Below are 14882 nucleotides of genomic sequence, written 5' to 3' on the forward strand. Positions count from 1 at the left end.
TGGCCATCTTATTCCTGGCACGTTTGTGCTGCAGAATTCAGAGAATGGCTAGGGATGCCCAGGGCTGGAGACAAAGGAGAAAGGCAGGAGAGTTCTTGGCCCTTCCAGCCCTGGACTCTCTACTTTAATGTGCAAAATGAAAAGGAAATTTAAAGAGATGTCAGGAGACCAAGTTAGTGAACACAATACAAGCTGAGAGGAGGGAGAACCAGATTAGTGGTAGAGCTGGCCAGCTGGGGTATTTTAGAACTTTGTTGAATCAGAGACTGTGGACCAGCTGCAGGGTTGTAAGGTAGAAAAGGGAAAAGGGAATTTTGAAACTTGCTACTGGGTTATGGATTGCTCTTACTTTAAGAAACACAAGTCAAAGTTAAACGCAAGTGAAAATCAAAATTTGTTACTATCTAGTTTGGTTGCTGTACTGTGCATTTTTTTAATGTGAATCTCTGAATAGACTGGACCATGTAAAGCCCAGGATTCATTCAGGTTTTAGAGGCAAACAGTCAACTGGTGAGCAATGTAACCTTATCATAGCAAATGCTTTAGGAACAACCTGAATTCGTTTGTCACATTTGGGTTTTAATAAGTGTTATTCTAGTAACATAACAACACCACTATCAGAAAATCTTTACTATATTGTCAGGGCCCGTGAGTGGCTTGGTGGGTTAAGCCTCGGCCTCCAGCTTAGGTCATGATCTCAGGGTCCTGGGATCGAGTCCCGCATCGGGCTCTCTGCTCACCGGGGAGCCTGCTTCCCCCTCTCTCTCTGCCTGCCTCTCTGCCTACTTGTGATCTCTGTCTTTCTCTGTCAAATACATAAAAAACATCTTAAAAAAAAAAAAAAAGGAAGACCCATCTGTGCATCCTACGTACTGAAAGTCCAGCTCTCAAGATGACTCATTGGTCTGTTTGTTTTGAAAATATAATTCCATTTGCTGTATATTTTCTTCCATAACCATTGAAGATTGTTGGCTTCTTGATGGAAGCAGGTCTTTTATTTCTTTATTATTTCCCACATGTATATAAAGTGCTTTGCGAGCAGTGGCTGTTCAGTTATTATGGTTGGTAAGTGAATTGGCAGTAACTACATGGTCCTTAGGGCTCTCAAAGCACTGGGCTCTGTCTAAACTGATTGAGAAGTTCGTTTCTAGGGACCGGCCATTTCTATAGGCTAATCAATGCCTGTAAGCCTAGGCTGTCCAAAGAATAAATGTCTATTTTGCAATAGGGACAGGCCTCGAGATGAACCCTTCCCATAAAGTCCTCTTCTTGAAAACCAAACAGCAGAAAACACATCTATGATTTTTGTTCATTCTTTATCATTCGTGTGCTTTAGCATCTTTTCCAACTTCTGAGTCATGTATTTTTTTTAAATTAGCTTAAAACATTATGATAGTAATACATGTTTATGGTAAAAATGTCAAACAATACAGGAAATATAAACTGAAAAACAAAAGAATTCCCCCTTCCCCACAACCCTGTATCACTGTTAATATCTCTTGGGATCTTCAAATATTTGCTGTACATGTACATATGTACATGTGTCCTACTGATTTGTTAGAAAGTAATGAAAAATATTTTAATTAAGTGTATGGAAAAGGGGTGCTTGGGTGGCTCAGTTGGTTAAGCATCCAACTCTTGGTTTAGGCTCAGGTCGTGATCTCATGGGTCATGAGATCAAGCTCCATATGGGGCTCCACGCTCAGTGGGGAGCCTGCTTGAAGATTTTCTTCCTCTGCCCCTCCCCCCACTTGCACACTCACACTTGTTCTTTCTCTAAAATAAATAAATCTTATATCTTATATTTATTTTGTAACGATTTTATTTATTTATTAGAGAGAAAGAGAGAACAAGCACAACCAGGTAGAGAGGCAGAGGAACAAAGGGAGAGGGAGAAGCAGACTCCCCACCGAGCAGGGAGCTCCACACACGGTTCCACCTCAGGACCCTGGGATCATGACCTGAACTGAAGGAGATGCTTACCAGACTGAACCACCCAGGTGCACCTAAATAAATCCTTTTTTTAAAAGTATGGAGGGGCACCTGGGTGGCTCAGTGGGTTAAGCCTCTGCCTTCGGCTCAGGTCATGGTCTCAGGGTCCTGGGATCAAGCCCCGCATCGGGCTCTCTCCTTGGCGGTGAGCCTGCTTCCTCCTCTCTCTCTGCCTGCCTCTCTGCCTGCTTGTGATCTCTGTCTGTCAAATAAATAAATAAAATCTTAAAAAAAAAAGTATGGAAAATATGCTTTCACAGTTTATCGCTTGAAAAAGTTTTTCATTTTATGTATTTCAACTTCTGAGTCTTTTCCTTACCCATATGTTTTATGGATATTGTATCACATCTTTTAGCTGGTAAACAACTTTTTTCAACCTCAAGATAAAACAATGCCTCATTCAGAATTTTTTATTTATTTCCAGCCACAGAATTGCTTCATCAAGTAAGGAAAAGGGAGAATTTTTTTTTTTTTAATAATCCAGGCATTTGGTGAAATAGTTTTCAGGATTTCTTTTGTACTGTACTGATACTAGTAATCCATTTATTAGTCAAAATGAATATGGGCAACACCATATCCTAGGAAAGTGTTGATCCTGAGCACATTACCAGGAAATGGATTCCAAATGGACAGGGCCATACCAAAGAGCTAGAAAACAGATACCCTGATAATAAAGAGTGCAGACTTGGGAGTCACACAGCCCAGAGTTAACTCTTGGTTCTCCCATTTAATAACTATCATGAATTGTTAAGTGAATCTCTCTGCTTCCGTTTCTCACCTATAAAGAAAAGATTCTAACAGTACCTATCTCATAAGGTTGTTACAAGGACCAAATGAGCTAACCTATATGGAACAGCTTAGAAAAGAACTAGGACCGTGGCTAACAATAATACAAGTGTTCCCTTGACTACCCTCCTGACAAAGTCACAGTATCATGGACTGGAACAAGACACAGAGAGAGAGCAATTTGAGAGATTCTGGTTTCCAGTTCCATGGGCAAAGAATTTAGAAACTGCCACTCATCCTAGCAAGTAAAAAGCCGAACAGGGTGAGAAAACAACTCTTCTTGGATCTGTAAGACAGGGGTCAAAAGGCAAACCTCTGTTCCCCAAGGTTGGAGAGACAGGCAGATATAGGGAGTTAGGGTTTTCCAGAGCACAGGCTCATGAGCGGAAGCTGCCACGAATACAGTACTGGGGCAGGAAACCCTTAACAGAAATTGGCAAATCACAGGAACCTCAGTGCAGACATCTCAGAGGGTTAAATACTCCAGACTCCAGGGGGACCCCGTCCTAGCAGGATACCCACAATTTTGTGAGATTTACCTGCAGGAGCTCTGCCAGGTCCTCACAGTAAATATTGGAGAAAATTCCTTTCACTTTTCCAGCAGTGAGGGTAGGCGTGGAAGTGGAAGGTGGGGGAGGAATCATTTTTAAATACACCAGAGAATTCTGTTCTTAAAAGGCCTGCCCTTAGTGACAACTAGTTAACTATAGCCTAACCTGTTGACATTTTATTGGAACCCAACCGACCTAGAAGAAGGGAAATACCCACTCCAGTCAGCTCTAGTAATCTGGTCCCAACTGGAGAAGAAGAAAAATTGAGAAACACTTGTGAATTTCCAAGTCCAGAGGCACAGGCTCACCAAAGACTGGGATCTAGGGGCACCTAGGTGGCTCAGTGGGTTAAAGCCTCTGCTTTTGGCTCAGGTCATGATCCCAGGGTCCTGGGATCGAGCCCCACATCAGGCTCTCTGCTCAGGGGGGAGCCTGCTTCCCTTCCTCTCTCTCTGCCTGCCTCTCTGCCTACTTGTGATCTCTGTCTGTCAAATAAATAAATAAAATCTTTAAAAAAAAAAAAAAGACTGGGATCTAATCATAGGACTACAGAACCCTTCCCCTCCTCCCTCACCAGCCCCCCATCACATCACTAAAGACCTATTTAGAGAGTTCATTTTGCCCAGGACATTATGTCTAGCTATCAAGAAAGAATTACAAGGCATACTAAAATGCATAAAAATCATTTAAAGAGAAAGAGCAAGCATTGCAAACAGACAGGACAGAGATGTTGGCACTATCAGACCAGGAATTTGAAACAAATCTGATTTAATACACTAAGAGTGTTAAGAGTGCTAATGGATAAAGTAGCATGCAAGACTAGATGGACAACGTAAGCAGAGAGAAAGAAATCCAAACTGTTAACTACAGAATCCAGGTGGTGGGCACATGTACCTTCATTGTACAAATATTTCAACATTTCTATATGAAAATTTTCACAATAAAAGTATGAAGAAGAAAAGAAAAAAGGAATTCTCAGAGTGGATCAAAACACAAGACCTGATTATATGTCGTCTATAAGACACCTACTTCAAATATAAAGACACATACAGATTAAAGGTAAATGGATAGACAAATTTTGATTCACACCAGCCCAAATCAAAAGAAAGAAAAAGGTTTACTAATTTCTGACAGAGCTGACTTCAAAGCAAGGAAAATGATCAGGGATAAAGAAAGGCAATTGATAAAGGGGTCAATTCTCCAAGAAGACATACGAACTTTAACATGTGTGTACTGGACAACAGAGCATCAAATTACATGAGGTAAAAATGGATAGGACTGTAAAGACTGGTTCCACTATCATAGCTGGAGAGTTCAGCACCCCTCTATCAGAAATGGAAGGAGGGCAATGCAAGTTTAAATTCAAAGCAATATATAACATTTCAAACCAATATGGCATAAGCACAATACACAACTGCTCAGGGGCAAAAAGAAATGATTAGCTGTGGATATGATTAGTCAAAATAAGTATAACTTTTATTATTTCCTTTTCTATTTGGAAATAATTTTGAGTTTAGAGGAAAGTTACAAGAATAGCAAAGAGCCCTAGTACACCTTTTACTCAGAATCACCAATTGTTAGCGTTTTGCTCCATTAACATCACCATTTTTTCTGTCTCTGTCCCTCTTTCTGTCTTTCTGTATATAGATACAAAAAAAATTTTTTTTCTGAGCCATCCAAATTACATCCTCCCTATCACCATACCCCTGTATACTTCAGTGTGTATTTCCGGAGAACAAAGTCATTCCTTAAATAACCTTAATATAATGATCAACTTTAGAAAATCAAACATTGATACTTTTATTTGAACTACCATCTATGTACCAATTTTTCAGTAAAAAGGACAATAATGTCCTTTGTTAAACATTTTTTCTTTCTGTATAGGATGCAGTGTGAGATCATACACTGTATTTAGTTGAGAAATACAACTCAATTTCCAAACCTCTCAGAACAATTCCATGGAAATTCTTTTGTACCTACATGTATTTTAATCCACCTTTGCCAGTAATTTAGTATTTGATATTTGACCTTAAGTCTCTATAGAGTGAAAGTTAATGTCTGTATGCATGTTAAATTGACGGGCTTGATACCAAAATCTTTTTTTTTTAATCCTGCAGGTCACTTAGAAACTTGGAACTGGACCATGGAAGTTCATAATAAAGCCTCTGGGAGAGGAAAAGAAACATCCTAACACTGCAACTCTTGCCAGCACATTTTTCTTTATAGTCAGCTTGTGGTACAAAACTTATTGAAGTGTTACTTTGGATGTTGGGCTTTCTTCTCTTAGAATCCAATTGTATGGCTATATTGTGTTGTTGTTGTTGTTGTTAAGTGTATATCTTGTGCTACTTCACTGTAACTGGAAGACTGCTGGTTGGAGAATTTTGAGACTACGTAGTATTTCTGTGTCAGAGCAGACTGGATCTGCAGCACATTTCACAAATGTTTAGCACTGAATACTGCGGAGTGGAGCACTTGGAGGTAGTTTCCCGAAGTTTCGATCTGAAATAAAATGAATCTGTCATTCATTGCCCTTCCTATGTTCTCACATGGAAACATTTAAATTCGTTTCAATAAAGCATTAAAGGAAACATGAACGCAGGCTTTCTTTCAGTAAATATAAGGACTCTTAGGAAAATGAAAATGTGCTAGTCTTTCAGCACTTTCCAAAATGCTGATTAGGCAGGTGGTTTGGCTGGTAAATACACATAGCAACAATTCGACCAAATGAATGTGAGTACAGATGACACCTCTCTTAAGGTTTCACTGGGCCACCTGTCTGCAGAACAGCTGTCTTTCAACACGTGCAAAATCAAGTGTTTGGTTTGTTGGCTTTCGCTGGAAATGGTGGTGCACCCTGATGTGGTGTTGTGGTTGGGGAGATGGATGATGCCTTTTCCGCATGGGTTTGGTTATGACTGTGACTGAGGTTTACCGGGAGGCCTGCAGCACTAGGAGGGAGGAAGGGGATGTATCAGTGACTTGTGACTTGACCCTGGGTGTGCTGTCTAGCAGCATAGGACTTTGCCCGGTTTCCTGTGGTCTAGCTCTGCTAATTGGGAGGGAACACTTTTTTCTTTGTGGCTACTGCTGTCTGTCCTTTTGACAGCTGTACACCTGCTTCATATGCTGCCCAAGGACTTTCACAAAGGGCATCATGAACACTTAGTGATAGCTGTGGCTGGGTACCCTTCCAGGGCCGTCTATGGGTCACAAACTATGATGGTGTTTGACTCCATCCTCCTACGTACACTTGGATGACAAAGATGAGCTGGGGACTGAAGGCCTCCCGCAGCCCTGCATAGCTGAGGAATGCTTGGAAATCAGTAGGACAGCAGCAGTGGAGAAATCTCCTCAGGCCGTCACTTGGGCTCTGTGAAACAGTGACGCTCCAGGAAGGGAAAACTCAGGCAAATCATGATGCTGGTTTTGGAAACAAAAAGCAGCCCTAGGAGACAGCTGGTGGGAGAGGAGGAATGGGAGGATCCTGTATGTGATCTACAGTCTCACTGAGTCTCGGGAAATCTCTTTATTTTTAGTCCGAGGAGAAGCATTTAATCTCAAAACGAAATAGACTTACTTTCAAAATGTATTGCTTTTCACCAGGAACTCAGAGTTATGCATTTACAAATTGAGTTTATTTTTCATCTCATGAAAGTACCATACATTTATGGTCGAAAATTAAGGCAATCAAAAATGACAAAAAGGAGAAATAAAAACATAAAACAAGGACCTATAATCCTGCCATTTATGGATAGCCATAAATTTATGGACTGACATTTTGGTGTATACATCCAACATTCTAATGTTTTCTTTTCCCCCTACGTAAACATATACAAAATCCTTGTAGCAAAACCATATCACACTGAGGAGGTAATTTAGAAAATGTAATTGTCTTTCAATTAGAGGATTTTTCGTCATGTCCTTCTGGGACTCATCGGATTGTCACGAGTCACCCCAGATGGAACCACCAACCCCATCTCAGCAGTTTCCATAGGCAAACACACAAAATGCTGGGCACGTAATGTATTTCTAGAGCGCTGCATAGGATGAGAAGTGCGCCCTTTGTCTCCAAGGTCATAATGGCTCTGCTGACCTCAATTCCTTTCACTGGAGCTAGTGAGGAGAACTCGAAAATGCCAGAGAGAATGAGAGCCCCCAGCCCCATGATCCCAAATGAAAAAAAGAGAGAGAACATAGAAATCCCCTCACGCACTACCCCCAGGCCCCTTTTGTGTTGTTCTTGCCAACGCAGCAGCCCTCCTGCTATATATCCCCGCTGCCGCTCTTGTCCCCGTCACACTGGACGCTGTTCATCCACTGCCAACCACAATGGGGAAGGTGAGCCACCCGAGGGGCCGTGCCGCATCTGTTGAGTGTCTCCTGTGCTTGGCGGTTCTTCCCCGCTGACTCCTGGCCGTCCCTTGTTGTTCTCCCCGCAGATCACGTTCTACGAGGACCGCGGCTTCCAGGGCCGCTGCTACGAGTGCAGCAGCGACTGCCCCAACCTGCAGCCCTACTTCAGCCGCTGCAACTCCATCCGCGTGGACAGCGGCTGCTGGATGCTCTATGAGCGCCCCAACTACCAGGGCCACCAGTACTTCCTGCGGCGCGGGGACTACCCCGACTACCAGCAGTGGCTGGGCCTCAGCGACTCCGTCCGCTCCTGCCGGGCCATTCCTTACGTGAGTCTTGCTTCCACCCAGACTGATGGGAAAGCATCACTGATCCGTGGCCCTAAGTTCCTCTTGGCCAAAGTCAGTTTGTTTCAACTCAAGACTAGTGTTCACAGTAAGGATGGCAATTCCTGACTCTCAAGCATTTAGGAAAGAAAAAAAAAAAAAAAAGTGAGCAGGCTTATGAATCACTGTAACCTCTTTGTCCCCCCTTACTTAAGGACTTGATTGTTTTTAGTGTGTAAGAAATCAACATAGCCTCTGAAGTTAAATTTGGTAGCATCTAGCTGATTCCTACTTTCTAAATAAAAATCACCATGTTCGGAAAAGGAAAAAAAAAAAAAAGCCTATTTAGGTCATTAGTTTTTAATGATAGGAACACTTAACATACCACGGCAGAACAACATAGGTGTAATGTGTTCTGACTGTATTAGCAATTGCCTTCCACACAGTCTGTATGACATAAGGATCTAGAAACTAGAACAGTATGTCTCAGCTCCTAAGGGGCTCCCTGGTTCCCAGGAGTCATTATCAACTACTTCCTTACGAGGGTCAAAGACAGAGCATTAATTAGGACTTCATGGGACATGGTCCTCATCAAAGTGCTGCTTAAGGTTTTTTAAACATGTGGAGTTTGTGTTTCTGCTTACGGGTGACACCAAATTATGTGATATGACAAGCAGATTTAAGAAGTGAGACCAAAAGCAGGCTACAGAAATTTGCAGGTGCAAAAGGACATACAAATGAAACAGGAGTTTCTTTGAGGCAAGAACTTCAAATGGTTCAAGTGACTTGGCAAAATGTCAGATATGTGGACACAGAGTAAATAGGAATTGTAAATAAGTGCGAAGAGTGATTTAAAAACAAGCTCGTTAGGACTCGGTTATGTGCCGTCATAATGGAAAAGACAGTTAAAATCCTCTCTGCAGACTCACTGAATATCGTGACCAGTGGCTTCCTACAAAGCAATCCCTTCTGTGCCCTTTATTTCAGTGGTTGTTTCTTCCACAAGATCAGGTCAGTTTTATTTTACCACTCTTCCTAATTTGTTAGACCGACCATGTGGGGAGAAGACACGCATACGGCAGCATGGTTTGAAAACCATGCTTCCCGAAGATGCAGGTTACTAAGTCACTTTTACTGAGATCGGAGATCCATACAATTGATTTTTCTTCTTTTGTTTCCTGTCACAACAGACCAGTTCCCACAGGATAAGGCTGTACGAGAGAGATGACTACGGGGGCCTGGTGTCTGAACTCACGGAGGACTGCTCCTGCATCCACGATCGCTTCCGGCTCAATGAGCTCCACTCCCTCCACGTGCTGGAGGGCTGCTGGGTCCTCTACGAGATGCCCAACTACCGGGGACGGCAGTACCTCCTGAGACCGGGAGACTACAGGCGCTACCACGACTGGGGGGCCATGGACGCCAGAGTGGGCTCTCTGAGACGGGTCATTGATTTGTACTAGGCTGTGTGTTTCTTGTTATGATTCACACAAAAATGCAATAAATATACAAATTGTGTTCTTGGCACTAAGTGACTCTTGTTTATCTTTAAATAATCACTGACTTGTAATCATTGGTGACCCCTGGCAACTTACATGGCCCTGAAGGTCACGTGTTTTGAACGTCTCCTTACTTCCTGTTAGTGAGGCAACAGTATTCCTTAAGCCCCCACTCATGTCCTGAGAAGGAGTCTCCCATAATCTGAGAAAGAGAAGAAAGGCAAATGGAAGGAAAAACTATCAGACCCCATATAAAGGAGAAAACATAGAATGAGTTGAGGCTGGGACGCCAAAGCCAAGGGATTGCTGGAAAGGTTAGAGCAGCTTAAGTCTCAGATTAGTCAAGAAAAGCTGAGTGAAGAGAGACGTTTTAAGCAGAATTCCCAAGGTAGAGAAGGTCAAGCGTGCTTGATGAGCTCAGCTGGTAAGAGAAGTTTTAAAGTAAGCGTTAAAGGGCCTGAGTTTTTACCTTACTTTGGGCTAATTACTAGTAACAGGTGCAACTCGGATTCGTTTTTTAGGGACTTTCCCAGTTTCAGCACAGAAAGTCCTATGTCCTGGAAAGCCCCTCAGTCTTAGGTAAACTGGGGTGTTTTGTTCCTCTGCTTACTGATTACCTCTTTGATCAAGTCATTTCTTATCCTCTCCGTGCCTAAATTACCTTATTGAAGACTATAGGTGGATAAGAAATTCCTGCTCCACTAAATCCCAGGATAATTATGATGAAAAGATAAGGAAAGACTGTGAACACATTTTGTTATTTTATATTATTACACAAATGTAAATATAGAAAATTCATGTATCCCCAGTGTCTGCTCAAATTCAAGAGTGCAATACGGTCATCTTTATTTTGGACTCTGATATGAATTTCTGTCAAGACTCAATTACAGGACACCAGGGTAACTCAGGTGATTAAGTGTCTGCCTTCATCTTAAATCATGATCCTGGGGTCCTGGGATTGAGCCCCATATCGGGCTCCCTGCTCAGTGGGGAGTCTGCTTCTTTCTCTCCCTTTGTTCTCCCCCGTATTCATGCTCTCTCTCTCACTCTCTCTCTATTAAATGAATAAAATATTTTTTAAAAAGACTCATTTACACACATCATGTAAGGAGTACATGAATCACTGAACTCTACCTCTGAAACTAATAATACACTATATGTTAATTGATTGAATTTAAATTTTTTAAAAACACTCAATTACACAAAGTATTAATATTTACTCGGCTGCGTACCTCTGGAATTTCTTTCCACTATAGTAAAGCTGCTCTCCCAGAATGCTAATTCTCTTTCCAAATTTATATGAGCAAAAATAGTGCCCCGTCCCAGTTAACTTCTTTGTCAAAACTGATTTTAAAAATTCACATGGACTTGCAAGAAACCCAGAATAGCCAAAACAATCTTGAGAAAGAAGAACAAAGTAGGAGTATTTCTCAATTTCAGAACTTACCACAAAACAACATAATCAAGACAGTGAGGTCCTGGCATCGGGTAGACACAGAGATGGATGAAATAGACTTGAGAGTCCAGAAATTAACCCATGTGTCAACTGATTTGTGACAAGGATGCTAAAACGATTCACTGGGGAATGAATAGCTTCTCAATAAACGATACTGAAACGACAGGACAACCAGATGAAAAGGATGAAGTTAGCCCCCTATTTCACACCCTTTATAAAAATTAACTTGAAAAAATCAAAGACTTAAGTGTAAAAACTCAAAAACTTGGAAGAAAACACAAGCATGCATCTTTATGATCTTGTATTAGGCAATGATTTCTTAAATATGAAATCATGAACAACAACAATAAAATAGATTGGACTTAAAATTGAAATATTTTATGAATCAAAGGACACTATCAAAAAAGTGAATGTAGTAACTTCTTACTAGACACATCTCTGGAGGCGAGGGAAACAAAAGTAAAAATGAACTATTGGGACTTCCTCAAGATAAAAAGCTTCTGCACAGCAAAGGAAGCAATCAATAAAACTAAAAGGCAACCTATGGAATGGGAGAAGATGTTTGCAAATGACATGTTAGATAAAGGGCTAGTACCCAAAATCTATAAAAAGCTTAAACTCAACACCCCAAAAATAAATAACCCAGTTAAGAATGGGCAGAAGACTTAAACAGACATTTCTCCAAAGAAGACATACAAATGGCTAATAGACACATGAAAAAATACTCAATGTCACTCATCATCAGGGAAATACAAATCAAAACCTCAATAAGATACCACCTCACACTTGTCAGAATGACTAAAATTAGTAGCTCGAGAAACAACAGATGCTATATGTATCTTACAACTCAACAACACAAAGACAAGCAACATTATTAAAAGGTGGGCAAAAGACTTGAATATATATCTTTCTGAAGAAGATATATAAATGGCCAATAAGCAAATGAAAAGATGTTCAACATCATTAGTTCTTAGGGAAATTCAAATTAAAACCACAATGGGCTGCCACTTAGTAGCCACTAGGATATTTGGGGGGAAGAAGCCCTAGAAAATAACAAATATTGGTAAGGATGTAGAGAGATTGGAACTCTCATAAATTGTTGGTGGGAATGTAAAATGGTACAGCTGCTATGGAAAATAGTTTAGCCATTCCTTAGTTAAACATAAAGTTATCATATGATTCAGCGACTCTACTTCTAGATATATATTCAAAAGAATTGAAAGCAGTGTTCAAACACAAACTTATACATGAGTGTTTATAGCAGTACTATTCACAATAGCCAAAAGGTGAAAACAACCCCAAAGTCTATAAAAAGGTGAAGAGAGCAGGAAAATGTGATATATCCATAATATGGAATACTATTTGGTCATAAAAAGGAATGAAATACTGATACGTGCTATAACATGGATGAATCTTGAAAACATTATGCAAAGTGAAAGAAGCCAGACACAAAAGTATGTATATTATAGGATTCCATTGATATGAAATATCCAGAATGGGCAAATCTACAGAGATAGTAAATTGATTAGTGGTTGCTTAGGGCTGGGAGAAATGGGTAGATAAGGGAATGAAACTAAAAAGCACACGACTTCTCATTGTAGTGACAAACATGTTTTTAAATTGACTGTAGCAATGGTTGTACACATCTATGAACATATTAAAACCATTAATTATATACTTTAAATGGACCAACTGCATAGTATGTGAATTACAGCCTAATAAAGATCATTTAAAAACTAATGCTCCGGGGTGACTGGCTGTCAGTAGGGCATGCAACTCTTGATCTCAAGGTTGTGAGTTGGAGCCCCAGATTGGGTATAGAGATTACAGAAAGAAAAGAGGAGAGGAGAGGAGAGGAGAGGGAAGGGAAGGGAAAGGAAGGGAAGGGAAGGGAAGAAAAGAAAAAAGAGGAGAAAGGGAGGAGGAAGGAAGGAAGGAATCTTAAAAAAAAAATAACGTTCTGTACAGAACCTTAAGTAATGAAGACTCTTCTAAAATAAGATTCCTTCTCCTGGAAGGAACTTACAGGATAAATAATAAATACAAAGATACACATATTATCAAAATGTTGTGGCTCTTATTAATTTCAAACATGCAGAAGATTTAAGGTTTTGTTGCTCGCCCGGCTAAATCATCCTATGTTGTCCTCTAGTTGGATGACTAATGACATATGAGCTCTGTTTTAACCAAAAATGAAAAACCAAGTGACATATCCAACCGAAAATAATTTTGTTAATTTAGGTTTTGGTTTTGTTTTAATCTGGTGAACTGAAAGGCTTAGGAAACCCGCACTTGATCTCACAAAGCTCAGTATACCATAAGTCTCCTTCTCTATAAAATGAAGGGTCTGGACAAGATGAGTTCCATGTTTCCTTCCAGCTCTGATCATTTAAGACTCTACTAGGTTTCAAGGTGTGGTATCTCAGTGGTTACCAATGCAGGCACCGAGCTCCACAGACTCGGTTCCTGGCTTCCACCTAATGGCCGGGTGACCTTGAGCAAGTTACTTATCTCCCTGAGCCTCAGTTTTCCCACTTGTATGATCTTATGAGGATTAAATGAGCTACCTCCTGTAAAGAAGTCAGCATAGAGCAAAGGCTCAGTAAGTAGTAGTCATCACTCCATCAGTTGTGTATAATTGTCTTATATATATGAGAATGTTAAAAGGAAAACACATCAGAAAAAAAATAGTTGTTTTCTAGGAAATTCCTTTAAGTAAAGAAAATGTGAACATCTTCAGTGTCCCTTTCACAGGTATCCATTACCACTGTCTTAGAGGTCTACATCCACATAAGTGAATAAGGGATTACAGAGCCTTTTACAGTCAGGTAATGCCTGTTTCTTCAGCCTGGCAGCAATCAGTCAATTGAAGAGTCCACTACAACTTACCAGAGCTCCTGCTAAAGACAAAGATACTCGGGTTGGTAGGGGCACCGCAGGCTAGTAGGATGCTAGGCCTTTAATAAATTAAAAGAAAAGCATGACATTGAGAAGTATATAATTTACGGAAGATATAAGACTGGCACACCTAGAAAGGTAACATCTAAAACAAGCTGTTGTTACATCCGGAGGCAATTAGTTTAGGACTTGGAGGCTGACAGACCTGAGTTCAATTCCCAGTTCCTCCGCTTACTAGCTATCTTTCCCATTTTGGATTTGTTTCTCTATAGTTATCAGTGCTATGATTAGGCTTGGGCAGTCACAGATCTTCTCCTGAACCAGGTGCCTCTGACAGTCTTACTCTGGCCTCCTCTAATTATAGTCTTCTCCACAGAACAGGAATCTGTGAAAACCTGGGGACAAACCCACACTTCTTCTAGACCACACTCCTTTTACCTGAAGCTCCAGAATTCCCTCTATTTAGACCCTTGTTTCCGAGACGTAGAAAAGAGTCGTCAACAGGCCTATCCTCCCAGGGACTCTGGTAGTAAAGGCAACTGTTTGTGGGAATTGGAGAGGGGCAAAAAACATGTGGATAGAGTGTGGACACGTGAGGAAGTGAAAAAAGGAGGGAAGAGGAAAAGAGGCTCTATTTTTTTTAAGATTTTATTTATTTATTTGAAAAAGAGAGAGAGACAGCAAGAGAAGGAACATACACAGGGGGAGTGGGGGAGGGAGAAGCAGGTTTCCCACTGAGCAGGGAGTCCCATATGGAGCTCGATCCCAGGACCCTGGGATCCTCCCAGGTGCCCTCTATTTATGTTCTTGCCCAAGATCTCACAAACATTTGGGGGAAGTTCCCACAATAATTGTGCCATGTTGGCTACATGATGTACTTTGTATAAAATTCCTTGTACAATGTCTGGAACACACCAGACACTCTTTATACAGTAGGCTACTTATTATTACCTATTATTATTTTCATCATCATGAGCCAGGTGAGTGCTAAAAGGTTTGCTTTTATGAAAGGTTTTTG

General features: G+C 40.8%; 1 protein-coding gene across 1 annotated transcript; it reads left to right on the forward strand.

Annotated features, from left to right (window-relative positions):
• Positions 1-7891: 7891 nt before the first annotated feature.
• Positions 7892-9474, forward strand: LOC308339322 (gamma-crystallin A; the record flags this gene model as incomplete). The annotated part of the gene is made up of 2 exons (XM_080797867.1): positions 7892-8014; positions 9202-9474. 2 exons carry the CDS (start codon positions 7892-7894, stop codon positions 9472-9474), a joined length of 396 nt encoding a protein of 131 aa, XP_080653993.1.
• Between the last annotated feature and the right edge of the window lie 5408 nt (positions 9475-14882).

This window comes from Martes martes (assembly GCF_963455335.1).
Source record: "Martes martes genome assembly, chromosome: 3".
In the NCBI taxonomy this organism is placed as follows: Eukaryota; Metazoa; Chordata; class Mammalia; order Carnivora; family Mustelidae; genus Martes; species Martes martes.